This window comes from Drosophila montana, unplaced genomic scaffold, assembly GCF_035044405.1.
Source record: "Drosophila montana isolate Dmon_TW-CO22-7 unplaced genomic scaffold, ASM3504440v1 contig_2481_1, whole genome shotgun sequence".
Taxonomy (NCBI): Eukaryota; Metazoa; Arthropoda; class Insecta; order Diptera; family Drosophilidae; genus Drosophila; species Drosophila montana.
In genome coordinates this window covers 124,383-151,071 of record NW_026997351.1, presented here as the reverse complement: position 1 = coordinate 151,071, position 26,689 = coordinate 124,383, and the positions used below count along the sequence as shown (strand labels likewise).

The 26,689-nt window shown below is 41.1% G+C and overlaps 2 protein-coding genes across 11 annotated transcripts; one reads left to right on the top strand and one right to left on the bottom strand.

The window, feature by feature from the left end:
* The first annotated feature begins 325 nt into the window (after positions 1 to 325).
* inaE (inactivation no afterpotential E) lies at positions 326 to 26,623 on the top strand. 10 transcript variants are annotated; one of them, XM_064682409.1, is made up of 14 exons: positions 326 to 352; positions 1,690 to 1,902; positions 15,764 to 15,858; positions 15,941 to 16,047; positions 16,121 to 16,225; positions 16,295 to 16,396; positions 16,473 to 16,650; positions 16,709 to 17,128; positions 17,800 to 18,466; positions 18,940 to 19,044; positions 19,103 to 19,230; positions 20,192 to 20,215; positions 21,368 to 21,500; positions 24,347 to 26,623. In XM_064682409.1, exons 3-14 carry the CDS (start codon positions 15,764 to 15,766, stop codon positions 26,303 to 26,305), a joined length of 4,023 nt encoding a protein of 1,340 aa, XP_064538479.1. In that variant the 5' UTR covers positions 326 to 352; positions 1,690 to 1,902; the 3' UTR covers positions 26,306 to 26,623. The 10 variants fall into 10 exon arrangements, with proteins under 10 accessions (XP_064538479.1, XP_064538477.1, XP_064538478.1 ...); XM_064682407.1 differs by having other exon boundaries at positions 340 to 472; XM_064682408.1 differs by lacking the exon at positions 326 to 352 and adding an exon at positions 780 to 824.
* On the bottom strand, positions 10,372 to 11,712 carry LOC135428489 (galactose mutarotase). Its single transcript, XM_064682531.1, has one exon. The coding sequence runs from the start codon at positions 11,636 to 11,638 to the stop codon at positions 10,472 to 10,474; it is 1,167 nt and encodes a 388-aa protein (XP_064538601.1). The 5' UTR covers positions 11,639 to 11,712; the 3' UTR covers positions 10,372 to 10,471.
* Positions 26,624 to 26,689: the final 66 nt, after the last annotated feature.

Sequence of the window (26,689 nt, the reverse complement as noted above, 5' to 3'; positions counted from 1 at the left end):
GCTTTTAAAGTGTGTTGCCATAACTATACAGTTTTATATTATTTGATATCAATATTATTCATACGTTTAAATTAAAAATAGTTCAGTTGCGTATTCTGTTGACAATATAATAAATTTGTGATTCTTAATTTTGTTGTTTTACTTTAATCTCAACAAAAGAACTAATTTTGAAAATGCTATCACATTATCAGTGTGGCAACGCCAAAAATGTCGTTCTTTAGAATAAAAAGCTTTGCTTATACGAGAGCTTTCGAATTTTCGCTTTTAAAGTGTATCTAATTGGAAAACGCTTCTTCGCAAATTCGAACTCAGTTTCAGTTGCAAAAAGCTGGCGTCGCGCGCGGACGCTGAGGTGCGGCGGTATTTATGCTTACAGTTCTACCACTGACAACGGCCACTGCGAACGCGTGCGAGATTTGATTTAATTTTTTTTTGAGTGCTATAAAAAATATAGTTAACAAATGGTTGAATTGTGAGAGAGCAACAAACGGCAGCATATTTATTTACATAAGAAATCAGCTAGCTGACAGAAATAACAAGAACATGAAGAGCTTTAAGAAAGCACCGCATTTGGACAGCAGCAAGAACAAGAACGACAACAACAAGAGTCGCTTATAAACAAACGTGTGTGCAAATCCATAAAATCAACAAGAACAAGAAGCGCAAGAATAAAAACAAGTGCAAATTGGGCCGCTGCGGCAAACGAAACCAAAAGCAATGGAATTACAATAAAAACAAAAAAAAAAAAACAATTTCAGCAGCAACAACAAAGGCCAATTAAAATTGTTTACAGAAAAATTCTGCTGATGCTTGATGAACTAACGGTGTATTGTTGCTAGCTGTGGTGGTGGTGTTGCTGCTGCTGCTGCTGTAGCTGGTGGTGGTGGTGGCATTTGGTGGTGGCGGCATCTACTTCTGTCCGTTGTTTTTATATGTATATACATAGATACAAAAATAATCAAATTAAATTGAAAATAGCGTAACAAGCATCTGGTCAACATGCAATTAATGCAGACTAATTGAAATGGTTACATGGTGCAAGCTGCCCCGCCCCCCGCCATCCTCTGTCTCCGTCCAAAAGTGCAGAAGTAGCTAAATGAATGGTAATTAATGCATATGTAGCGCTTTACCGTTATATGTATGTATTATGCGTGCAAGAGTAAGAGAGAAAGCGTGTAGTTAGCGAAGAAGAGAAGCAGCGAAAACAAAAGTGCAAGTGCCAGTTGCTGCTGTTGTTGTTTTTATTTCGATGTTAGTAGAGCGCGGTTGAAATTTATCGATCGACCAAAAAACATCAACAACAACAGCATCCGCAGCAGCAGAGCAACGCGCACAGAACGTAAGAGAATGCAACTGGACAGATGCTGCTTTGCCGGTCAACGATGCTGACGCCGACGCTGACAACGACGCCGACGCCGACGCCGACGCTAGCACCGGCAAGTAGCAGGACAAGGCCGTCAATTTGCTGCCAGCTTTGCGGTCGGCGTGAAAGTTCATTTTATGCGTTCAGGTCCAAGCCGCAGCAACAGCAGCAGCAGCGGCGGCGGCGGCGCAAAAGTGAAATCTTACCAGCTCTTCGCTCTTTGCTATCTTGTCTTTTTGTATGTGTGTGTATGTGTGTATGTAACAACTCGCTGGCGCTGGCTTACATTTACTTTTCTGTTTTTCTTTTTTTTGGTTCTTGTGCAGTCAAGTGCTACAAATAGCACAGTAAAAGTAGCTGAACAGATAAACTAATAGTTAGTGAAAACAAAAAGAAAACAAGACACGAAAATCAACCAACGGCAACGTCAATTTCTTCTTGTCAATCTCCAAATAGAAGAAGAATAACTACAACAACGACACGCTGTTTCGTTGCGCTAGCGGCGGCGGCAGCCAGCGAGGCGCTGGCAAAAAATTGCGGTATGAATAACTGTTATATTGAATTCTTTTATATGTATGTTAGTGCATGATATACATTAGGTATGCACAGTGAAAGCTCTGTTAACGGACGGCTCCTTGGGCGAATTCTCCTAGAGCCGAGCAAATTTTAATTCCTTACAGTTTATTTTTGAACGACATTTTTTGTAGCTATTTCTGCAGATTAAATGCAGAACTAGTTGAAATGGAAAAGATATTACATTTCAATATGGAATACGCAAAATTATTTTAATAATTCATGCGAGATATATTTTAAGAGAACATCTTCCTTAGCAGGATACCGTGGCAGCCGTCCAAGAGAGCTTTTACTGTACATTTATGTATGTATGTATGTTCACATTCATTTGATGCCTTTCTTCCCCTTACATAAACATACATACAGACGTATATGCATGTATAGATGTATATGTATGTATATATATGGCAGCATTTACTGTTTAGTTTGAAGTTTTGCCAAAATTGCAGACGCTGTATTTTAAACATTCGAAATGCAATTCGAAATATGGTCCAAAGTTAAACACCAGCAACAGCGCAGCAGCAGCGCGCATTAGGCCAGCCACATGCATGGCAAATCATTTACATATTCAAATCACGTCCACGTAGGGGATGCATCAAAATGCATTAAACTCACGATTGGATCAGTATTGAATTTTTACTGTTACATATGTCGCCATATATGCAAATGCATGTCTTGTAAAAATGTATATGTGTATTTGCATACCAAATACACACACACATTTGAAGGAATTTACCTTTATGGAAAAATAAAACTAAAAAAAAAATGCATTTCCTGGGATGAAATACTCTTGCAGATATACATGTGCAAATTCGAATGTACATATATAAAAAGTAAGGCATATTTCAAAAACTTTCAACCGATCGCTCCAGTTAAAGCCAAGATGAACTGCATTATACATATGCACCTGCACATGTCCCAATAAGTAAGGGCTGATAGTGCAAATTGTTAAAGGAATTAACGTTGATCTGAGCAAGGGACAGAAAGAAATTAACAAGAATAGGTGGTAATTAAAACGAAGATAGAAGAGAAATATTAAAAAATTAACCGTATAACATACGCCAAAATGTGCTAAAAATAGATAAATGGCTGACGCGGCAGCTGCCAATTGACTGGGCGGCTATGCTGCGAGCTTTCAGTAAACGAGGGTCGCTTCAGTCGTATGGAAACGGAGTACGGTTAACAGTGGCCTGTTCAATGTGAGGTCTGTCTACTCGATTGGGGGTTAGTTATTTTTGGGGACGACAATGATGACGATGTTTCTATACAAATGCAAACGCACACACAGAGACTCACACATACATGGATACACACGCGCGCCGACAGTCTGACAACCCCAACTGTGTGGCATTGACGATGCTTTTCGCTAAAACTTCGGAGGATTTTTTACCGGCGGGGATGCTGATGCTCGGTTTCGTCCTTTTCCTCGCCGCTGTCATGCTTTTGCCTTTGCCTTTGCCTTTGCCTTACATCTATTGGCTAACTCTCTGCCACACTGTTACGCATAGTGCACACATACACTCATAGTACACATGTATTTTCATGCAAATGTCAAAGCTGCCAAGCGCCGACAACGACAACGTCGTCACTTCTCTCGCCCCTGCGGCGACCGTGCGGCGAGTGTAGCGGATTTTGTTTGTGCAGGCATTGATGTTGTTGTTATCACTTTTCATACCCTATAACAATTGACTATGGACGTAAAGGGTAGGTTGTAAAAGGCAGAAGAAGACTGCATCGAATCCATTAAGAATGTGCAGAAAGACAGCCGAGTTGTTCCCTTTAATCCCTTTAAAAATCAAAAGTGTATAGTAAAAAAAATTATATAACATATGTGCATTTTTGACAAATGCTTGCATTCAAACCTTTAAGCGGCTTGTAGGGTATCATCTAGTGCGCACTCTTGTCTGAATCACTCATATATGTTTGTTACTGTTTAATTTTTTTGGGTCTTGCATTCTACGCGCAAAGCATGGGGATGTGCCAGCATTGCAAAAAGGTGCGTTCACTTACAAATGAACTTTCTGAATGAACGGTGGTGTTCAGTTTTGAAAACTCACCACCAATTGCCGGGTATCCCTTACTCGCTCACTAATCCCCTTACTTGGCCTCTGCTTCTCTTGCGCTATGCGATTCTTGTCGTCCAGTGTTGTGTTATTTCTTACCTTTGCATCTGTTTTTTTTCTTCTTTTTTTGCAAACTGTTTGGCCAAACAATTAGAAATTGTGCAACACTTAAAATTTGGAGCGCGCAGCATCTGCAGGCAAAGAAAATTAAGAATTGCGCCACTCAACACGTCGTCGCTGGCGTCTCTGTTGCTATCTTTCTACAAGTACGCAAGCATACACATACATACATATACATAAACATACAAATGTACAAATACACACATACTTTTCTATGTATTTATGTATCTTCGCCTGTCCGACAGCTGCAAGAAAGAATCCAGTAAAAGTAATCTGGTTTCGAGTAGTCAGCTAACAGCTACCCTGTAACTGAAATTCTAATATAGTCACATTGATGAAGTTGTTAATTTAAATGCCCATTTTTGCACATACTAAAATATACTTCGCTTAATTGCTAAAGGGTATCAAATGAAAATATTCAATGAATTCCCAGACGACTACGCGATCGCAGAAACGCAATTTTCGCATACCAAAACGAGCCCGAAATAAAATACCCGTTTAAATACACCGGAAACATTTCAACGACGATATGATGGATGTGTGTGTGCATACCCGCTTTTATCTCTCTGTTAAAGGGTAATACTATGTACATAAGCCGCAAACAATCAAGGCATAAGTCTTCTTCAGCTTTGTCTTTAAGAGCTTTGCATTTCTTTTGTTTTTGTTTGCGTACGCATAATGAGAATAAGACAGGAATTTATATTTCCTATCCCAGTCTATTTGACTAGCCTATTTATTCCACTATAAACCAGGATTTTTAAAGCTCTTTAAAGCTTAAGCATAAAGTCTTTTCAATTTAAATATTAAATGAGCACCGCCAACAATCGATGCCCAAAAGTACTCATTATCGATACTCGAGATCGAGCTCTGACCCAGCCCCACTCGGGATCCAAACAAAAGCGCGTTGAAGGCGGTTTCAACACAGTTATTTTTCACTCTTTGATTTGACCGGATGTTTTAAACTTATTGTTATTTGAAGTGTGCTCTCAAAACTATTTTAAGTCTATATTCGTGTCAATTTTTAAAAAAAGCTTAAAAAAGTAAATAATTGTAAGTTTAACATTTATGCAATTTATTTATTTATAAATATATAATGAAAAACAGGCATTTCTATGAAAAGACCCGTTGAGGATTTATAATTATAATAATAGCTGATCGCACGCATAATTTAATGCCCCTATTTTTTGTATTCCCATGGGGACCGTAATCATTATAAATTATATTAATCAAATTATACGTTAATCATAGCCATTTCAACAACTGAATTTGTATTTGTCACGGGGTACTACAAAAAAGTTAAATCATATTCTAATTAGCGGTCTCTGGAATAAATAAAATAATTATGCTTACATTTTTATCAATGGGGTTTTATAAAAAATTTACATTCCAATAAACAAATAAAAAGCTTAACTTCAGTTGTCAATTCTGATTTCTGTAGTTTTCTGCACTTCAGGGTATTGAAGTTTCGGTGCGTGCCTCTTTTTTTTTAGTTTTTTTGCTTTCTTGGGCTTTGTTTTGTCTTACTTCGTGCCATTTTCTTTTGACACTCGCACTCACACACACGCACACACACACGCACAGAAACAAGGACACGGAAGCGTCTTAGTGTTGTTATTGTTTTGTGGGATTTCACTTGAGAAATATATCCCCACACACACACACACACACACACACACACACATATATAAAAGTCGCATTCTTTGCATGATTCCTGTTTGGTTTTCCTGCTTCGTCTGCTTCTGCCACATTCCATTAAATACAACGAATACCAAAATGCGATAAAAGCAGTCAAGAAATTAAAATTGTTAGCCAAAGCTCATACACACACACACACACACACACACTCACACATACATACTCATCCAAAACACATTATTTCTTAGCCTGCGGCCGGGAATAGCCATGGCATAAGGATAAACTTTCGCACAGTTATAAATGTACGCACACATAGGCACACACATGCATATATGTATACACATATATACACATACATATACCCATTTATTTCGTATTCCCATTTAAAATCTGTGAAAAATGTCAAATGAGCAACATTCGTTGATCCAAAAAACAAATCAAATCGCACCCATAAACTATCGAGCAGCATATTGAAAGCGGAAGGAAATGGGTACAAGAAGAAATAACGGTATTTAGCAGCGAATTTATGAAACATTCAGCTCGAGGTCAGCTCAATTAGTAGCAGATTTTTATATAGTTTCGAGGGAAAATTTCAAATTTTCTCCCGCAAAACCTGAACAGAGTTCAAAGAGTTGTTACTCACGAAAGTAGGGCAAAAGTTCTGTATGTTAAGTCAAGCATAGTCAGACATTTCCATTATAGTTCCCTTGTTGTCAATTTCCTTTGGAAAAGTTCAAAAAACTTGCTTGTGGTAAAGTTCTCTGCAATATCCAACGGTTGGCTCATTTTAATTATAGATAAGATACTCAGAGTCTTTAGTGCTAGTCGCAAGGTCCTGCCCGTAGCTCCTAAATAGACCCTGGATGATATATTTGTTGGTCTCAAAACTAATTCGCGCTTTACTTTCGAATGGTTCTGAAATCCAGAGTAGAGCGAAAAACCGTAGCATGTATGTATAATATAATATGCAGTTCCTTTCCGCATATTCTATACATCCAACTGTTGAATCAGTTTCTCTGCTTCTTCTGCTGCAAAAGCGTCTTTAGCCTTGGCATATGCAATACTTTATTTTATGGCACTTATCATTGCCAACATCATGAAAAAAAGCCAACATGGACTTGCCACCAGGCAAGGCATGACCATAAACTTTTCCCGTTTGCTGTTGTTTTTTGTTGCTGCCACAACTTTTCGCACAGTCTCAGTCTCATTGTCGCTATATGCAGCCAGTGTATCTGTATCTGTAGCTGTATTTGTAGCTGTATTTGTAACTGTATCTGTAGCTGTATCTGTCTTTCTCTGCGTGGCCTTTAAGCTGGTTTCCGCTCGACGCGCTGCTCTGATGTGGTGATGCCATCCATTTTATGACGCCACTTTCCACCACACACACACACACACACACACACGCGCAGAAAATTCTAAATAAAATATGTGTGCGTGCGTGTGTGTGTCCATCCACATTACATTAAGACAAAACTGAGCTTTGTAACGTCCACTTTTGTTTGACTTGATTAAGTCAACAAAACGTCGATTTGTTGCCTTAGCAGCTGTCAATCCGCCTCGAGCACTCTAATCGCAAAGCTCTCACAAGTTCAGACAGCGTTTTCTATTCAAGAACAGGCCGGGTCCGGCGCCAGGGCTAAAGGCCAAAGTGAGTGCCCGATTATCATGAAAAGTTAGCCATAATGCAATTATTCAATTATTTGCACAGCTCTGCAGTTGCCCTTAAGTGAGTTGTGTGACCCAATTTATTCAGCTCTGCCAGCTTAACCTTGTATCTTTAAACTGAAAAGAATTATAATTCGCAGCTTGTTTAAGCGCAACAAAAACATTTTTCTATGGAATTATGTCGAGCTTTCTTTGAAAAATCACGGCTGCAAACCTTTGGACTGAAAGACGGGAAATCTTATTATCCGGAAGATACATTTGCGATAGATATATAACTTATCATTAAACGATGCTGAAACTTCTTCTTTCTCCCTCTTTCTCTCGCTCTCTCTCTCTCGCTCTTGATGTGCTTTCGCCTAATTATCTTCCTAGGGATAACCCCCTTATTCCAATACACGATAATACAGTTATTATTCGTTTTTGAAGCCAACAAAGAAAGTAATCGGATCGCAAATTATAGCATTTCAGACGAAAAGGTTCGCGGTGCGGCCCACACACATTTACAGCTCGTTGGGCTGCACTTTGTTTACCTTACCTGAAGCGCACAATCGCCGCATATTTCCATACAAGTATACAAATAACTAGATGGAAAACCCGACGACCACCCCCCCATCCGATCCGGGCGTGCGATAAACTCGACAGGCACATGGAAGCGTTGGCATTCCGCTAGCATTTAAGTTTCTTAATTGGTCAGGAGCACGTCATCCGCATGCAAATGCTGTAACTGTGTAGCATAAGAACCTTGTCAGACTCGTTAAAGGAACCCAAAACATTGGACATTGTGCGAGCACCCTTCAAGCTGTCCCAAAGCTGTGCAATTAACCCTAAAGGCCAGCGATGCAGAGACGAAGGAGCAGAAGACGTTCAAGTAGCAGAGCTATAGAAAATGAAAACCCCACAAAAACAAAAAAAAAAAAACAAGTAAGAGGTTCTAGTCGGGAGCTCCCGACTAGGGGATACCCTGAACCCTCTGCTTCCGACAGGCGATAGGTATAAAATGAAAAATACTTGATATATATATACTATTCTAGAAGCTACATGTCAAGATTTGGCGACTCTAGCTCATATTATTTGCCGAAATTGCTATCGATTACTTGGAAACGTGGCAAGTTATCTAATATCGGAAACGCGCGGGCACTAGGAGGACCTACAGCCAAAATTTCAAGTCTCTAGCTCTTATAGGTTATGAGATCCTTGCGTTCATACATACGGACGGACGGACGGAAGGACAGACAGACGGACATGGCTAGATCGACTCGACTGTTGATGCTGATCAAGAACATATATACTTTATGGGGTCGGAGATGCTTCCTTCTGCCTGTTACATACACTTGCACAAATACATTATACCCGTTTTAACCATTTTTAATGGGCTCAGGGTATAAAAACGGCCATTAAAATTGTTTCATTATCCAACCTGCCATACGCGAGCATAATGCATAATTATGATGTCTTCATAAAGGATTTAATTATTATACAGAAATAAATATAGAAACCAGAAACATATAATGCGCTGCTTATGCGACATTCGAATGATATAGTTATATAAAAAACTCACCCCACGTATCTTCTCGACTGTAACAAAAACTAAAAAAAAAAACCCCCCCCCCCCCCCCCACTTTTGTTCACATTTGATACCCATTGAGCTGCCTGCAACTCGACGTGAATCGGATATGCTTACGATATTTATAAGAATAGAAAATGGTTGATTGCACAACAAGCCAATTATGTGAAAAGAAAATATTTCCCCTTTGCGTTTCGCAACATTGCAAAATGCTGGCAACGCCACGTGAGTTGCCAGATGAATTGAATTATTGATGCCATAACGGTTAATTGCGCCTGCCAGCTGGACGCTTACATGCTGGCAGCACTGTCCGAAGTTTTATCCTCATGTTAACGCATGAGGTGATCAACTTTAATAGACCCGATCGAGATCTTATAAGAATTTGATGGTTTAAAGTTAGTTTTGACTTTGACAGGAAGTTGAGTTGATTAAAACAACAGCTGATTACAGATAACATAATTTGAATATGTTAGTTAGTTATATCTTTATGTTAGGTTAAATAACCTGGTTGCATCCTCATGCTAAGTTAAATATCCTGGTTCCATCTTCATGTTAAGTTAAATATCCTAGTTCCATCTTCATGTTAAGTTAAATAACCTAGTTCCATCGTCATGTTCAGTTAAATATCCTGGTTCCATCTTCATGTTAAGTTAAATATCCTAGTTCCATCTGATAAATTTGAATAGACCGAACTGCCGAGAAAACGAAAATTTGCTGTTTTCCATTTATTGTTGACTTTGGCAGGGAGACAAGAGACTTTGCTGATTTAAGAGAACAGCAATTAAATATCCTTGCACTTCAATAGAGCTTGGAACTTGGAATTGCTTATGGACAAAAACTCCAATTTCGACTCTACAAATTTGCCGAAGCAAATATTACGTTTATCAATATTTACTTTATTATACTGGTTGTTAGAATAAACCCAGCTTGGTTCACATCTCGAACCAATTCCCTGATAAATTGAATCAATATACTTATGCCTTCCCATACAAAAGTAGACTCGAATAGTATTTTCTTTAACACAAAACACACGTCGTGAAAATGCATTATTGAATGGGGAAATTGCCTTGGCTGGACTTATAACTTTTTCATAGGTTCATATAACCTTTTAAAATTATAATGAAATAAACCAACTTCCAATTAACAAGTCGGAAAATATGGAAAGCAGTAAAAATGTTCGCGACAAGATGCGATTTAATCTCGATCCAAAATTGTCGTCCTATAGAAAATGGCAAAAAAAAAACATTTTCAAAAATTTGGAAAATGTTTTAGCAACGGAAAAATTTGTAACAATCCATTTCGGTTTTAGGGTCCTCAAGTCTACCAAAAAATAACTGAATTCTGCTGCACAGAGTAAATAGGAAGCTACGAAACGGACTCGAACCGGCTTGTAAAACGTGAATGAATAAACGAAAGTTGTTTAATTTGGTTTACGCTGAATTTGAATGCAAATACTAATGAATACAATTGACAGTTGATAGTCCGGCATTAGGTGTATCTGACAATGTCCGGGCCGAGCTGCTCGAGCTCCTCGGGCAGGGCGCAGCACTTCCAGGACTCCTGGACGCCGAACGTGTAGATGGTCTCGTGAAAGTACAGCTCACTGGGCATTATGAAGGCGGTGGGAAAGTCCAGATTGTTCATGGTATCGGGAAACTTTTCCAGCTGTATACTAAAGCCCGAATGCTGAAAATATCGCGCGCATTCCTTGCCCATTATCGGCTCCTCGTCGCGCGTATCATCCGGAAAATCGTTGGCCGTTTCGAATCGCATGCCCGGCTGATTGCTGTGTATCTCCATGAAGCGACCGGATTCGGGATGCAGGAAGCGTCCCGCAAAATGCAGAACGTTCGCATCGAAGTCCTTGTCGATGGCATAGCACACATCGAAGCCGGGCACCGATTTGTTCTCGAACTGGCGCAGCCGATCCCCAATAAAGGCCGGCACTCGCATATCGTAGACGGTATTGTTGACTCGCACAAATCGGCCCGTCGGCATTGCGTCGTCGTTTGTCTCAATCGTATTATCCGCCGATATGACCAAGCGGTGCTCCAGTATGCCCTTGCGGCCCGCCTTCTGCCCGGCCAGATTGAAGTAGCAATGATTGCTGATATTCACGGGCGTTGTCTGATCCGTGCGCGCCTCGATTCGCATATAGAAGCGATTGTCGTTGTCCATGGTGAAGTGCAGCAGCACGGTCAGCTTGCCCGGATAGCCCTCGTGGCCCTGCGCGGACTCATGGCTGAGCGTAATCCCGTCCGGACGCATCATGTGCAGATTCCAAATGATGCAATCGAATCCAATGTAGCCGCCATCGATCTGATGTTGATTATTCAAATTGCGCGAGACACGCACCTTGCGCCTGTCCATTATGAACTCCCCGTTCGCCACACGATCCGCGACTCGTCCCAGCATACAGCCAAATCTTCGCTGCCTATTCGACAAGTAGCCGGCCACATCGTCGAAGCCGAGCACCACATCCTCCACATTGTGGTACGCATCCGGGCACTTGATGCTCTGTATTGTCGCGCCCAACTGGATGATCTGCACGGACAGATGATTCGCATTGCTAATCGTGTAGCGTCGCACCACCTGGGCCTTGCCCGTGAACGGATTGATGGCGATGCCAAAGATATCCTCCGTCACTTTTACCATAATGCCAAATTTCGACAATTTTTTTCTCTCAATTTTTCTAAATTTTTTTTATCGGTTTTTTTTTTTTTGTCGTTTGAAAATAATTCATTTTGTGACGTTTGGCATGAATAATGGGTTTATCTCGCATTCTGATAAATTCCCAGAATTCAGTTTGCAATTCCAATGCAATTAACCTTCAGTCAAACAGCCTTGAAACAGGTTTTTTGTTTTCCCCAGAAAATGTACGCTAAAAGTTCGTATCGTCCGTTTTAAATTCTCAGAAATCATAACTACGGCGAAATCTGTTCAAATTGCAACATCCAACTAATGGTTAAATCTGTCTGACACGTTGATGGTCTCTGCACTTGCCCCAGCACACACTTTCCACCCATTCCAGGTATTATAATAAACCGATTGGCCTCCATCCATTCCTGGTATCATAATGGACTGAACTTGACCTTCAGAACAATTGACCTACCGCTGGAAAATTTAAACCGAACTCTCCGTTAAATATGTTGACAAAATCGGTAACAATCAACAAGCACACACTGCAGATACCCTAATAGAGGGTATTATAGTTTATAACAGGACACGTCTCTGACCTCATGAAGTATATATGTACATATAATATTCATCAGCATTAGCAGCCGGGTCTATATATGTATGTAGTTATATACATCTGCTTGTCCTACTTCTAATCTCTCAACGTCTTTTTATGGGAATTTGAGCATATATCCGGAATCGACTGGATCGAAGCACTATATCATATAGCTGACATTTGAAAGATTGGCTAAAAATTAAATACATTTAAGAACAACTTTTTTGTCGCTCAAGATATCTTAAAGAAACTGAACATTTTGGGGTCCTATGTATATATAACAAAATCTTTTCAACATCGGCCAATATATTATATATGTAGATGTCGCAGGAGCGATCGGTCAGAATTTAAGTTCTTCTATGAACAACTTTTGTGTGTTTTGGCATTTGCGAGCTCAATCAATATTGGAATACTATATATACAGAACTATAAGATTAATCGGTGGAAAATGATGATATACAATATATATGGGAAGCATTGGTCGAAAAATGAGTTTTGTATGGAAAACTTGTCTGGCTTTTGAAGATGTCTGTCTTAATGGCTTCTGTGCAATGAAAATAGCGTCGAGCTTCTGCATTGCAGATAAGTTAAGCAGTCGAATTGCATGCAGAGAAACTTATCTTATCAACTTATCGGACACTGCACGGACACAAGCTAATATAGTCGAACATTGATGAATGTGCCATAAGCTATGCAATTTTTATGATGTTAGGGCCATGAAATTGCTCTATTTAATCATTGACCGTGACTGGAATTATTAATATGCATTCGTAATGTGCTCGTCACTGAATAATTTATTATGTGCCCCACACACACATATATACATACATATATATATATATATATATATAAATATATATCCGGTCTGTGTAATTGCCATAAAATGCGGCGCTTAAAATCCAATTGCGAACGCTTTCCAGGCCTTTTGAACTGGGCTGGGCTGGGCTGGGCTGGGCTGCGGTCATGGCTCAGTGGATCCTACAATCCGACAGCAGACAACGGGGCCAGAAGCCCCATTTATCGGGGGCAATGCCAGACGCCAGACAGCAGTTGGACTAAAATCTAGTTGCCAGCTTGTTGGCAAGGTAAAAGATAAGCGGGCTATAAGTTGGCCAAATTAGCCGGCTTCATTTTAATTGGAAATGTTATCAAGGCGATTATTAATAATTTCAGTGATAGCCATATAAATCGACGCCAGCGTTTGGCGCTCATAAAAGTATCGACCGATATGATTTTAATAAAGCTTGCGATTGCATAAATCAAGTGCAAATATATTAAATTTTAATATGACATTGTACCTAGACGTGTCCACAACATATTCTAGCTTAAGTGAAAGCAAAGAAAATAGAGCAAAATATATATATAACACTTAAAGTCCATGTCAAATTTACCAGCCTCTTTATATATTGTCATGGCAATTGGCTAAAGTTAAATTTCTGTAGATTCGGTATAACCAAGACAGTATATTGTATAAAATATATGAAAAGTATATATCACTGAACTAACTGACAGTTTTCTTATCCGCCTGGCAAAGTTCATGTTAGTTGACAAGCAGCTAGATAGAACTTCAGACCCAGCTACAAGGTACAGTAACTTAAAAGTAAGCTAAAACTTACCTGATTGCCCGATTTGGGTGCAATCTCTAAGAAATACGGTATATTACCGAAGAACTTAATGATCCGGCTCAGAATTTCGCCTGCATCTGCAAATACAACTAGGTATTAGAAACAGTCTAAACTCACCTGGGATTCGAACCCGGATCCAGCATTCAGACAGCTCAGCTACAGAGGAATTCACAGTCCATGTACTTTGACGGAATTGTTTTGACATGTTTACAAACTTACGCGCAAATTATTATTTAATAACACATTTAAAATTCGTACGCCGTAGGACCTATACTATATGTATATACATATAGCAATGCATGTAGAGTCATGAATTTATTATAGGCCATCTGATACGAATAGCTATTTTGTTATTATTTGTTTTTTTTTTTTTTAGTCTAGTCTAGTATTTTACACATGTTACATGTGTTAATACATATTAAAAACAATCAGCGTTCAAGGTCCGCTTTTCGATCTATTAATATTTTAGTGATTTAGTCATACTTGCAGTACTTATCAGACATGACTACATTTTCATTGATACTACACAAACTGCGTACTCTATTCATATTTTGTAGGAGTCTCCACAAATGTATATGATATATGTCAAGAATTTCGTTCATTTAACTTCTACTTAATGCTAACTATTCAAAGCATGCCTTCTCAGTATACTACGTATGTTAGATGTCACGTATACGAAGATGGTTGTGTTATCAACCTAAACGATATCATCGCCTCTGCTCGGAATGTTAGAATGCAAGTCACTTCTTATGCATATGTCGCACAATTCCCCTGCATTCCACAATCCGCTTTGGACGATTATGTTTGCAAGTTTGATTTGCATTTTTTTGTATACCCTGTAGCCGTATAATGTGCATAGAGGGCGTATAATGGAGTTGTGAAAAAATATGAAAATATGGCACATATATAAGTCAGTTGTTAGTTATTTACCGAATATCGCCTTTCTCTGCGATTTTCATAGCCTCAAGTAAGCTGTTTCCGCCCACTTTGACTACTACTTCTTCTAATCATACTCATACTCATACTTATATTCATACTCATACTCATACTCATACTCATACTACTCATACTACTCATACTACTCATACTACTCAACCTACTCATACTCATATTACTCATACTACCCCTACTCATACTACTCATACTACTCATACTACTCATACTACTCACACTACTCATACTCATACTGTGTACAGGGTATTTCATTGCGAGCATTCCAACTTGTTTTGCTGTACGCGACAGCTGCAACCTTAAGCTGCCCAAGCGGTTGTTGCGAGCCGGGTCCGGGTCGAGGTGTTCCTGTCAACGACTGCAGAGCTGCATATACAAAGCTTTCCAGCGTTGAACTGGAACTGGGACTGGGACTGGGACTGGCACTGTGACAGACAAGGGCAAGCGCCAGAAACGACAGACACATGCGAATGGTAGAGATTTAAGGATTAAACCTTACTAGGGCTACATTCTGGCGGGCAGAGAGTTGAAATGTTCTGTCGACCAACTGAAGGCCTTAATACACACATGTCAGGAATGCCATCGTTATGCAATTAAAGGTACATATTAATGCAATTACTTCAGTTGAACGCTTTTGATCAAATATGTATCCGGCTGCCTGAACATTGCAATTACCGTTTACCGATTGGACTAATGAAAGAAATATTCTGATTAATGTTTCGTTCCGAGAATTGTTAATCCGAATGTTAATTAGCGCTCTGCAATTGCGGCTACCGACTATAAAAAAATGTTATAATTTTTTTCCGCCTCTGTGATTTACAAAATTGGAATGTCAATTAAACTACTCAAAGTGAAAGTTGATTTGTCTGTTTCCATTAATGCGAATTGGGTCAAGGTCAAATGAATAGTTCTTAAATTTAAACGATTTCGTTGCCAAATTATATAATGAATATCTCAACTCTTGCCTTGCAGATGCCTGGACTTGTGGTCTTCAGACGCCGCTGGTCTGTTGGCTCGGATGATCTGGTAGTACCGGGTGCATTTCTCTTGGCGATACACTTTATAAGGTAAGTCCGGAATGTTCGAATACAGATGCTCTATTATATACATACATATGTATTATAAAAATGTTCGATGTTTATCTTTCAGCTTTGTACTTGTGGCCGTCTCGTTAGTTTTATTTGAATATAACACAAGTGTTTTAAGTGTTAAACTATTGTTCTATCATCTAATTAGCTACTTGTTAATACTATTTTGTGAGTATGATACTGCCAAAGAGTTGGCATCCAGAACTAGTTAGCTAATCTGTGGCACTTACCCACTTTGCAGTTTCAATATGCGTAGAAATAGGCATTTGTGTGATCTCGATGCGCGGCAGCATTTTGGACTCCGAGGCGCGTACATCGATCAATATCTGGATATATCTCAAGAGCTGTAAGTGCATGTCAACTCTTTTCGCATCTATCGAATCGATATTGATCTGTGATAATCTGTTTCGCTTAGTGGTGATATTGTTTGATATTTCATGGCTGATATTGGGCTCGATTTGGCTGTCCAATTACTACATGGTGGCGCCCATCGATGACGCCAAAAAGGTCTTTATTGGTGAGTTCGGGTCTTAAACCAGTTGCGAATTTTAGCGCGTCAATCAGTTTGACATACTGCCTTAATGCACCGACAGCCATCATCATATGCAACTGGACGCTGGTGTTTATCACGCTGATAACCATCTGGTGCACATTCGATGCCGCCGGTCGTTCCTGGGTCAAGATGAAGAAGTACCAGCGCTCCATGCGCGAGACTGAGTCGCGTTTCAACTACAAGCGCAGCAACAGCATGAATCGCAACTGGCGGCAACGGTATGTTAACTATATACATACAGATCGTATCATATATATATAATCCTTAATTCCGTAGCAAGGTGATGCGCGCATATCAGGACAGCTGGGATCATCGTTGCCGTCTGCTGTTCTGCTGCATGGGCTCGTCGGAACGGAATCGCAATTCGTTTACGGATATTGCGAGACTGTTGAGCGATTTTTTTCGCGAACTAGATGTGGTGCCATCGGATGTGGTCGCCGGTTTGGTCCTGTTGCGCAAATTTCAGCGCCTCGAGCGTGAGGCAATTGTCAGGCAGCGCAAAAATGGGACATACGAGTTCCTCAGCGGTGTGCCAATCACGGAGCACACACAGTTCCTAGCACTCAACGATGCCAAAAATTATGACTTCTTTCAGACCGTCATACACTATATGTACTTTGCCCAGGGCGCCTACGGCTGGCCCATGTACGTCATCATCAATCGAAGCAAAATGTGGCATCTGGTGCCCGAGCTCAAGTGAGTATTCATTGAATCCAATTGACATTCTGTTATTGTTTATTTCGATCGAGCACTAATCAATAATGTCTGTGAGTTTGACAAGCGCATGAGTTGCATTCAATCAAACCAATTGGTAGACCTCGGTGCAAGGTAGTTAAAGACATCTTTGAGGCCATAAAGTATATTTGCACTATATCATTAGACTTGAAAAGAAAAATCGCCCTTCTATGCGATTTTAAAAAGCCTCTAGTAAGGCCAACAAATTGTATCTAGACACGTCTATGCTCTCACTTTTCTTTCTTACTGTCTTTGTCTCGGCAAATCTCGTTTAGTCTATCGCATTTTTAATTCTCTTTGTTAAACTTTTTCTTTACCTCTTGTACTCTCTCATTCTTTCTTTCTCTTACTTTTGCTGTCTGATCACACTATCCAACCCCCCCCCCCCCTCTCTCTCTCTCCATTTCTTTGTTTCTAACTCTCACTCTCTCCTCTCTGACTCACAATCACTCTGTTTTGCTCTCTTAGTTACACAATCTCACTTGCTTTTCCCCACTCTATACTTTCGCCTTACTATGCGATTCTCAATTTCTTCAATTAGGGATGAGAGATGCCATTTGGGTATTCTTTAAAGGAACATACTAAAATCAACAGGACGACATTCATGTGGCGTTTGCTTGTATCATTTGCAGGTGCTTTGGCTGCTGTTGCGGCAGCGGAGACGACGGCCAGGTGATCCAGGACAATTGCTGCTACTGCAATTATGCGGCTCTGAAGAAGACTTTGCAGCTGGGCGACATCGATATTGTGTATGCCACATACCATGTGGATGTGGGCGAGACGCCATTCTTTGTGGCCGTCGACTATACGCAGAAGAAGATCGTGATCAGCATACGCGGCACGCTGAGCATGAAGGATATACTGACCGATCTGAATGCGGAGGGCGAGGTGCTGCCGCTGCAGCCGCCGCGCGACGATTGGCTGGGCCACAAGGGCATGGTCCAGGCGGCCATTTACATACGCAACAAGCTGCAGCAGGAGAATCTCATTGAGCGCGCCTTGCAGCGCAACGCGGATCGCTTGACCCACACCTTCGACCTGGTGCTGGTGGGTCACTCCCTCGGCGCCGGCACCGCGGCCATATTGGCCATACTGCTCAAGCCGGAGCATCCGACGCTGCAGTGCTTCAGCTATTCGCCGCCCGGCGGATTGCTCAGCATGCCCGCTGTCGAGTACTCCAAATCGTTCATTACGTCCGTGGTGCTTGGCAAGGATGTGGTGCCGCGCATCGGCCTCAATCAAATGGAGGCGCTGCGTGCGGATCTCATCAATGCCATACAGCGCAGCGTGGATCCCAAGGTACGACTCAACCCAAGCCCCAGTTGGCCGTATATATCTGTGCCCATAAGCTAAATATCTATTCTCGATATGGTCATATGTGTCTCGGCTTTAAATTAAAAGGGGTTTCAGTTGCAGGCGAATTAGAACGATCGGTCGAAAATAAAGTTCACACTTTGCCGATCTTCAAAATATCTTCATCAAACTTGGAGTTCACAAGTTTTATCATGCTTCCCTCTAAATATATTTCATATCTCATATATAAATATATATATATATCATATAGCTCTATCTGAAGAATGGGTCAAAAATAAGTTTTGGTTTTCAAGTTATGTTCAATTATATTCTGCTCACATATCTGGCAAATCGTATCGAATGGGAGTACTCTATACTCTACTCTCTATAATCGAAATAAAGCTTGCATATCTATAAGGTTATTTAATCGGATTCTGCTACTTCACTTAATTGCGTATTTGATTATTTACTTCGAACAGTGGAAGACCATTTCATGCTCGGTCATCTGCTGTGGCTGCGGTCCCGAGCCGACCTCTGTGGTGAACATGTCCGGCCAGGACACGCACATCAATCAGTACCAGGAGGTGAGTCCAAACTCATATGTTAAACTTACACATAACTCATTTCCTGTCTAATCTTTAGGAGCGCGGCACGGCACGCTCGACCAGCGCCCATCCGACGGACAGCTCCATAGCTTTAACACTGCACCAGCCCTTATATCCGCCCGGCCGCATCATACACATTGTGCGGCATCATCCCAAGCCAGATGAGTGAGTAAATCTCTCTGCCCCCAACGGGATTTCAATCTCAATATCTCTCTCTATCTAATTGCAATTTCAATTTGTATTTGAATCCGAATTCGACTTTGGTTTTATTATGTTTTTCACATCTGACGCGAGATCCGCTTGACGATCGTCTCCTAATTAACAACTCCGTTTCTGTGTGTGTGTGCCAGTCTGTGTGTGTTTGTGTGTGTGTGTAGGTGTGAATTATCAGCTCGTCGTCAAAAAATGTGCAAATGCGTTTAGCCTTGAGATTGGCGTCTGAGTCATAACTGAAATGACGTCAGATTTGTCCGGTTTCTGACTCAATTTGCGAATAGGCAAAGCTTCGCACAGTGGAACCAAAAAATGTCCAAATTTATGAATTAGTGCAAAAAATTCTGAAGTATTTGGAAACTCAAGAGAGTGGATAAAGAATATACCTTTTAGCTTTAGAAGCAAAAAATTGATGAAGTATTTGGAAACTCAAGAGACTTTCCTATCGATAGAAAAGAAGAAGAAGAAGAAGAAAGTTCTGATTCTTCAAACTCATACAGTTTAAAAGCTTAGCATACTGAAACAATGTATAGTTAAAGTACGTAGAAACAATTTATAAAATATATTATTTTAAAATTGCATTTCAAACTGAATTCCGCTAAAAATAACATCAATTTCCCGATTTTGAGCTTGGGAAAGTATCAAAATTAATAGCATAAAAATTAATTGATTAAAAATTAATTCATGCCATATAATATATAATTATTTGATAGAAATTGTTTTCGTTGTTAGATTACTATTTTTTTTTTTAATTGATTTTTGGTCATGTGTTTGTCTTATGTTTGCCCACTGTGCGCGAAGCGTGTCAAGCGGAGCGATTCGCATTCGTTTTGTTTTGTCACCCAGTTCCCAACATACGCAAAATCAATTCAAATACTCGTATGTCAATATAATTATTTAAAATTATTTTCAGGCAAAAATACGACAGTGGTTGGAGGTAGGCCCGCTGCACAGATGATTATTAAAAAAAAAAAAAAACCAAAAACAAAATATATTTTTAAAGAAAAAAACTAAAGAAAAGAAACGAAAAACGAAGCGAAATCAACGAAACCAACGCGTTTTTGTCTTGTCTCTTCCTCTCTTTCTCTCACACTCGCTCTCTCTCTCTCTCTCTCTCACTCTCTCTCTCTCTCTGTTTTGTACATTTAGCTTTAGATAGTATGAACATGATTTCTAAAGTTCTTATTGTTTGCCAATTGCATGCTTGCATGCGGCGACGCATGTTATTCGTTGAGGCCCCTTCGCCCCTCTATCCCTTATTCTTTACCAGTTCCAGCGCCCCTCCCTACCCCCAACGAACTCGCTCTCGTTGCTCAACCAGCGAGTAGAAATTTTAAAGATTTTTCTTTTTCACTTCAATGATTTTTGTGTTCCTATCAAATAATTTGCAGCTGCATGTTGAGTCTTAAGAAATACCCATCTAATATCAAAAACTCCCATTCATATTCTTATTTTCCCTACACCCAACGAACTCGTTCTCGTCGATCAACCAGCGAGTAGAAATTCGAAAGATTTTTCTTATCAAATAATTGCAGCTGCATGTTGAGCCTTAAGAAATACCCATCTAATATCAAAAACTCCTATTCCTATTCTTATTTACCAATCCGAACCTCCCTTCCAACACCCAACGAACTCGCTCTCGTTGCTCAACCAGCGAGTAGAAATTTTAAAGATTTCTCTTTTTGATTTGAATGATTTTTGTTTTTTGCCTTAAGAAATACCCATCCAAACCTACTCCTATTCCTTTCTCTCCCTATATCTGCCCACTCCCTCCACCCTTTTGTGTCTCACACTCTCTCTCTCTCTCTCTGTCTCGCTCTCTTTTGGTCTCTGTTTCGAATTAGCCCTAGCCAAATGTTGAATTGTAGTTTGCATTATAATTTCAAGCAGTGCATAGACTTTTTTTATATATACATACATACCTCGAGTTCCGCTATAACCGATTTATACGTATTATTCGTTTCTAGTCTTTCCTTTTCAAATATATGCATTAGTTGTATGCGTAACAAATTGAACACCTATTAATTAAACATTAATTGACATTTGTACTGATGTGTTTAGCGAAAAATTGCCCTTACTTGTATTACAGAAATGTGCTTAAGAATCGTGAGCCGGTCTATCAGGCGATATGGGCCGATTCAACCGATTTCGATGAGGTGCTCATATCACCTGTCATGCTGCAGGATCATATGCCCGACAAGGTTCTCGCCGCGCTCAAGAAGGTAATTTCGGATGTTGATGACGAACGTACATCGGTGAACAGTTGTTCCACAGCCAGTTGAGCGAAACGCCCAATCAATAATATTATCAATAATATTAATAATTATAATAATAATAGTAACAATAGACTCGATGATAATGATGATGATTGATGATTGATAATTGATAATAATGGTGGATGTAGTGATGATGATGCTCGTACAACTTCTCGTCGTGTTGTTCTAGAACCCTAGTTTTAGCATATTTACATACTATATAGCGCACAATGATTTAGTTAGCCTACTATTAATAAGTCTAATGTTAAGGCGTCGAGCGTTAGTCTAAACTTAACCACAACACAGTCCACACACAAAAACATGACCACGCCCACGCCCCACTATCGCAAAAAAAAACCAAAAAAAAAACGAAAACGAAAACAAAAACAAAAACCTCTCGTCGCCACATGCTTGAAACACTCGCTGTTGTGTCCATCAATGCTGAAGCGAATTTTGAACTGTTTGATTTAGTAAGCGCTTATGATTCTGACAATGTTTTTAATTAACTTAATATATTCAATATTGTTGCCAAATAGCATTCGTCCAAGACATGCCCAAGACCGATATAACTTAGCGCCCATTTCTACACAGACATGTACATATATAAATATATTTATATATGCATATTCTCACACCGATCTAGCCATTAGTTAGTCACACAACAACCTATTTAATTGCCTATTTATTTATTGCTTAAGTACTCGTTATTATTTACTTGTCTACCCGTATATTAAGTTACAAACTGTATTTGCATTTCTGTTTATTGCCTCATTTTTTATGTTCGTTTTTTTTTCAATATATATTTATATACACAAAGTTTTTGTAATTGCATTTTTCATTGAAATTATGTTTGTGTCGGGAAACGAGCAGCTAAAAGGGTTCATTCCAATTGCAGCGAGTAACGAGTAGCTGGATGCCAACAACTCGTTACAAACATATTCGGCGTTTAGCTGTTAGATCTTTATCTGAAATATTTCAGGCTTTATTGTATTGATTTAGCGAATTCATATTCTTATAAACGTTTGTTTCAAGAACCGAATCGCTGAAAGTGAACCTAAAGACAGCAACTCGTCAGTTTTGAGACTTACTCGTTGCGCCAAGCGTTCTGTTCATATTGCTTTAAATATCTCCCAACAGCAACAGAAAATTTGTTCAATTTATTTTAGTTTTAAGTACTTATTCGTTGGTTTTACTTTGCGACTTTTATTTGGTAAGTTTTATTTGGAACACACGCACAACACGATACAACAACCGATATAATAATACTCCAATCTTGTGGCTCCCCAACATCCAACACATACAAACACGCATTTACACATACATACATACATATGCATAGAAATGTATACAGTTATGGAACACAAAATGCTGCATGGGCATGTTCGTTTGTTGTAAAGCTTTCGTAGCGCTAATGTGTGCCAAAAATGCGACACTTAATTAGTCGGTTTTTTTTTGCTAGTTATGCAATAGTACCAATCCCTGCCAAAAACCAAAAACTTGAATTGCCTGGGAGTTTGCCAGAGTATTACGTAGGTTAGGAGAGTTGGCCAGGCAGGCGGACCTGAGTGTGAGGCTTTTTGAGCTCTAGCTGAAATATCCTTTCTTGACATAGTACATACATACATACAAATGCTGAAGCTGTTAACAATGAATTTAATTATATTTTTTGTTTACTCGTTTATTTGTTATTTTGCGTCAACTATGCCACATATGTATGCCACATATGTATGGGCGTGTGCTATTATGCGGGTCAATCCGATAACGATAACGATTTACGATAAATGCCAACCGACATTCGTTTCAAATATTCAAATGACCAACGATGATGTGTACAGGTCGTGTCATGTAGAGAACGTACCGTAAAGGCATGTACTACTCGTAAATGTAAAGATAACACGACAATAACAACAACAACAACCACCAATACAACAACAACAACAACAACTTCGACAACACAAAATACCGATACCAGGTACAGCTGCCTACTACTTAAAAGACTATGTACTTAAACAACTTTCCATTTTGCTCTCGTTAACAAAAAAAAAATAACTTAAAAAAAAAACAAAAGAAAAAAAAGTTAAAATTCAATACAAGTCTCTATCTCTATTTCTCTCTCTCTGTCTCTTTATAAATATATATCTATATATATCTATATATATACATATCTTTTTCCTACGCTCAACCTAACCTATAGTTTTGTACAATTTTTGTTTCATTGCCTCTCCAAAACTGTCTAAATGTATTTGTACTCGATACTTGTATGTACAACTTCGAAAATGTGTTATGCATATTGCCACCAGTCTCACGCCCCCCTCTCCCATCCATTTACATAAATTTTAATATTCTTTACCGTTAAACGGACATACTTACATACATACCTATTGTGCATTCTTTTTTCATGTAAACAAGCCAAGATAGCACCAAAAGAATTTCCAAACGGTTTCAGTCACCCAAAGCTATCCCCCCCCCCCCCCCCTTTCTACAGACAATGTTTAAATGCAACTCCGCCTTCAGCTTTGACATAGTCTCCCGCTCGCTCACTCACTCACGCACTCGCTCTCGCTCACGCTCTCGCTCTCGCTCATTTGCTTCACAATAACATTTCCTATTGTACATACATACATACATATGTAGCTGTTAATTATCGTCTGTGTATGTAACTGTGATACTGTATAGATACATATGTAGTACTCTACCTGCATATGCATACATACATATATACATACAAATTGATAAACACGCCTTGAAATGTATTAACGATCTGTAACATTTGCCTTCTCGTTGTCATTGCTCTCGTTACCATTCGCTGGCAGGTTGTAACGACGAGTGGGCCACGAAAGCCCCAGCGCCAGACCTCGAACGCATTCTCCACCACATCCTTGGAGCAGGAGCCGGAGCTGGAGCCGGCACTGGAGCTGGAACCGAAGGAGGAACGCAACCAGCTGGAGCTGGCGCCAACGAATGCCGAACAGATGCTGCATTGCAAGCGTGCGGCGGACAGTTCCTATACAAATCTGAGCAACTGCATCATGCTCACGCCAACGGCACAGCATAAGCTCTGCCTGGAGACGTCCTTCACCAATCTGCAGCATCAGCTGGAGCTGCGTGCCGCGGTGCAGCCAGGTGGCAGCAAGGCCTCATCCATAGCCGGCAGCATCTTTGGCCGCAGCCAACTCAGCTCCACAACAACTCCGTACGACATATCAAGCGTCCTGGACGACAGCATCACAACGGTGACCATGCGCAAGAGCCCCTGCTCCATGCTCAGCGAGACGACGACAATCCTGATGAATGCCGAACCTGGCGAGGCGCCGCGCCTGCGTGCGGTCGCATTCGACATGGCAGCGATGACGCCGCCGCCGTCGCCGCTGCCTCTGCCGCTGGCGCTGGCACGTCAGCATTCGGAGAAGAAGCCGCGATCGCTGCCATTGACGCAAGCGTTGCGTCGCGCCTCGGTGGCGGGTCAGGGCGTGGACCTGCTGCACGACGACTGGTACGGGCTGGCGCCGCTGGCCAGCCCAGAGACGCTGTCCGAGATCTCGAGCGTATCGTCGCGCAGCAGCGTCCCCATCAGCCTGGCCAACAGCATTGAGCGGTATCTGCAGCACATAGGCGTCGGAGCGGGTGCGGGCGCGGGAGCGGGCGCGGTGCCCAAGGTGCCGCTGGAGGACATATTCGAGTCGCAGTTGCACACGCCGAAAGTGATGCGACGTGCGCCCAAGTTCAGCGAAAACTTGTCTGGCTGCGCCGAGGACACCCGCAATCTGGACCAGTACAAGCGTCTGGGTCGCGTGTTTATCACATTTCCGCGCATCTTTCCCGAACCAGCAGGTGGCCACCAGCTGCAGTACAAGCACAGCCAGGGCCTGGACTCCAACTCGAGCGATGACAGCTTCGAGTCGGCGCACAGCCTGCACCGACTGCAGCTGCCGGCGACTGTGGCGTGCGGTGCCAGCTCCAAGTCAGCCGATCAACTGGATGAGAACGCACACGAGACACGCTCGCCGCCAGCCAAGAAGCTGACGTTCAGCGACAGCAACATCCTGGCCGAGGAGCACTGCCTGCGCCAGTGCCCACACTGTCCATGCCGGCGCGATGGACGGGATTGCTGCACGCGCTCGGAGCACGATCATCAGCAGTGCGCCTCAGTGGAGGCGACGGCGACTGCCGCTGTCGGCTCGTCGGATACCAACAGCAGCTTCTACAGCGCCAACTCGGAATCATCGCTGGAACACTTTGCGACACCGAATCGACAGCTCCAGTTGAAGGTCAATGGCGGGCATGCCCACAATGAGATACTCATACGTCCGGGTGTCCTTGAGTCACATTTTCCCGTTTACGGCGGCGGCGGTGGCCAGCCGGAAACGCCGGCCATTGTGGCGCCGGCATCGCCCTCGCCCTCGCCCATGAGCAACGGCGGCAGCAAGCGGCCAGATGTGGTCGGTGGGCGTGTGCGCAAGCGCCTATCCTCCGAGGAGTTCGTATTCGCGCGCAGCGAGGATCTTCCCATTTTAGTACAAATCGGTGATAGGAGCGGCCACGATAAAAGCTCGCCGTCGACCCGTAAACAGCGGCGGGGCTGCTGTGTGTATCCCGTTGGCAATAATATACGGATTGCCGGTGCCGATGTGGATGCAGCTGCTGCGGCTGCGGCCGCGGCCGGCTCCCCCACGTCCATTAGCAAATATTCCCGCACTCGCGTCGCTGCGGCAGCAAAGAAAGCTGCGCCGGCAGCAGCAGCTGCTGGTTTAAATAACGAAAGTAATGTTTAATAAGTACATAAATAAGCGTAGTTGAATGCAGTACCTAAGCAACCGCAACCGAACATTTATTCTAGATTTTGCGTTATGCACAAAAAAATAAAATTTAAAAACAAATAAATAAAAATCGAACAGCAACAAAAGCTAAAAACAATTAACGTTAACAATACAATACATATAGCGTGTAAACACACAGCGGTTAACATTGAACAAATGCGAAATACATATATTTTTTGTGCAGCTAGCTGACCAACTGAGTAGCAGCCCCAATGCGAAAAAGTTTTAATAAAATGTTTTAAATAAAAAACGTTACGAAAATCCAACAAACAATTTGAAAATTAATCGGCTCATGGTAGCAGGGTAATCGATAGTATCGATATAAAAATACTGTATCTA

Bases quoted from the DNA above. Each gene is read 5' to 3' on its own strand.
- LOC135428489 (XM_064682531.1), bottom strand. From the start codon at position 11,638: ATGGTAAAAGTGACGGAGGATATCTTTGGCATCGCCATCAATCCGTTC.
- inaE (XM_064682405.1), top strand. The intron at 19,045-19,102 runs GTGAGTCCAAAC...TCTAATCTTTAG, and splicing joins ACATCAATCAGTACCAGGAG to GAGCGCGGCACGGCACGCTC. The intron at 21,501-24,346 runs GTAATTTCGGAT...ATTCGCTGGCAG, and splicing joins TTCTCGCCGCGCTCAAGAAG to GTTGTAACGACGAGTGGGCC.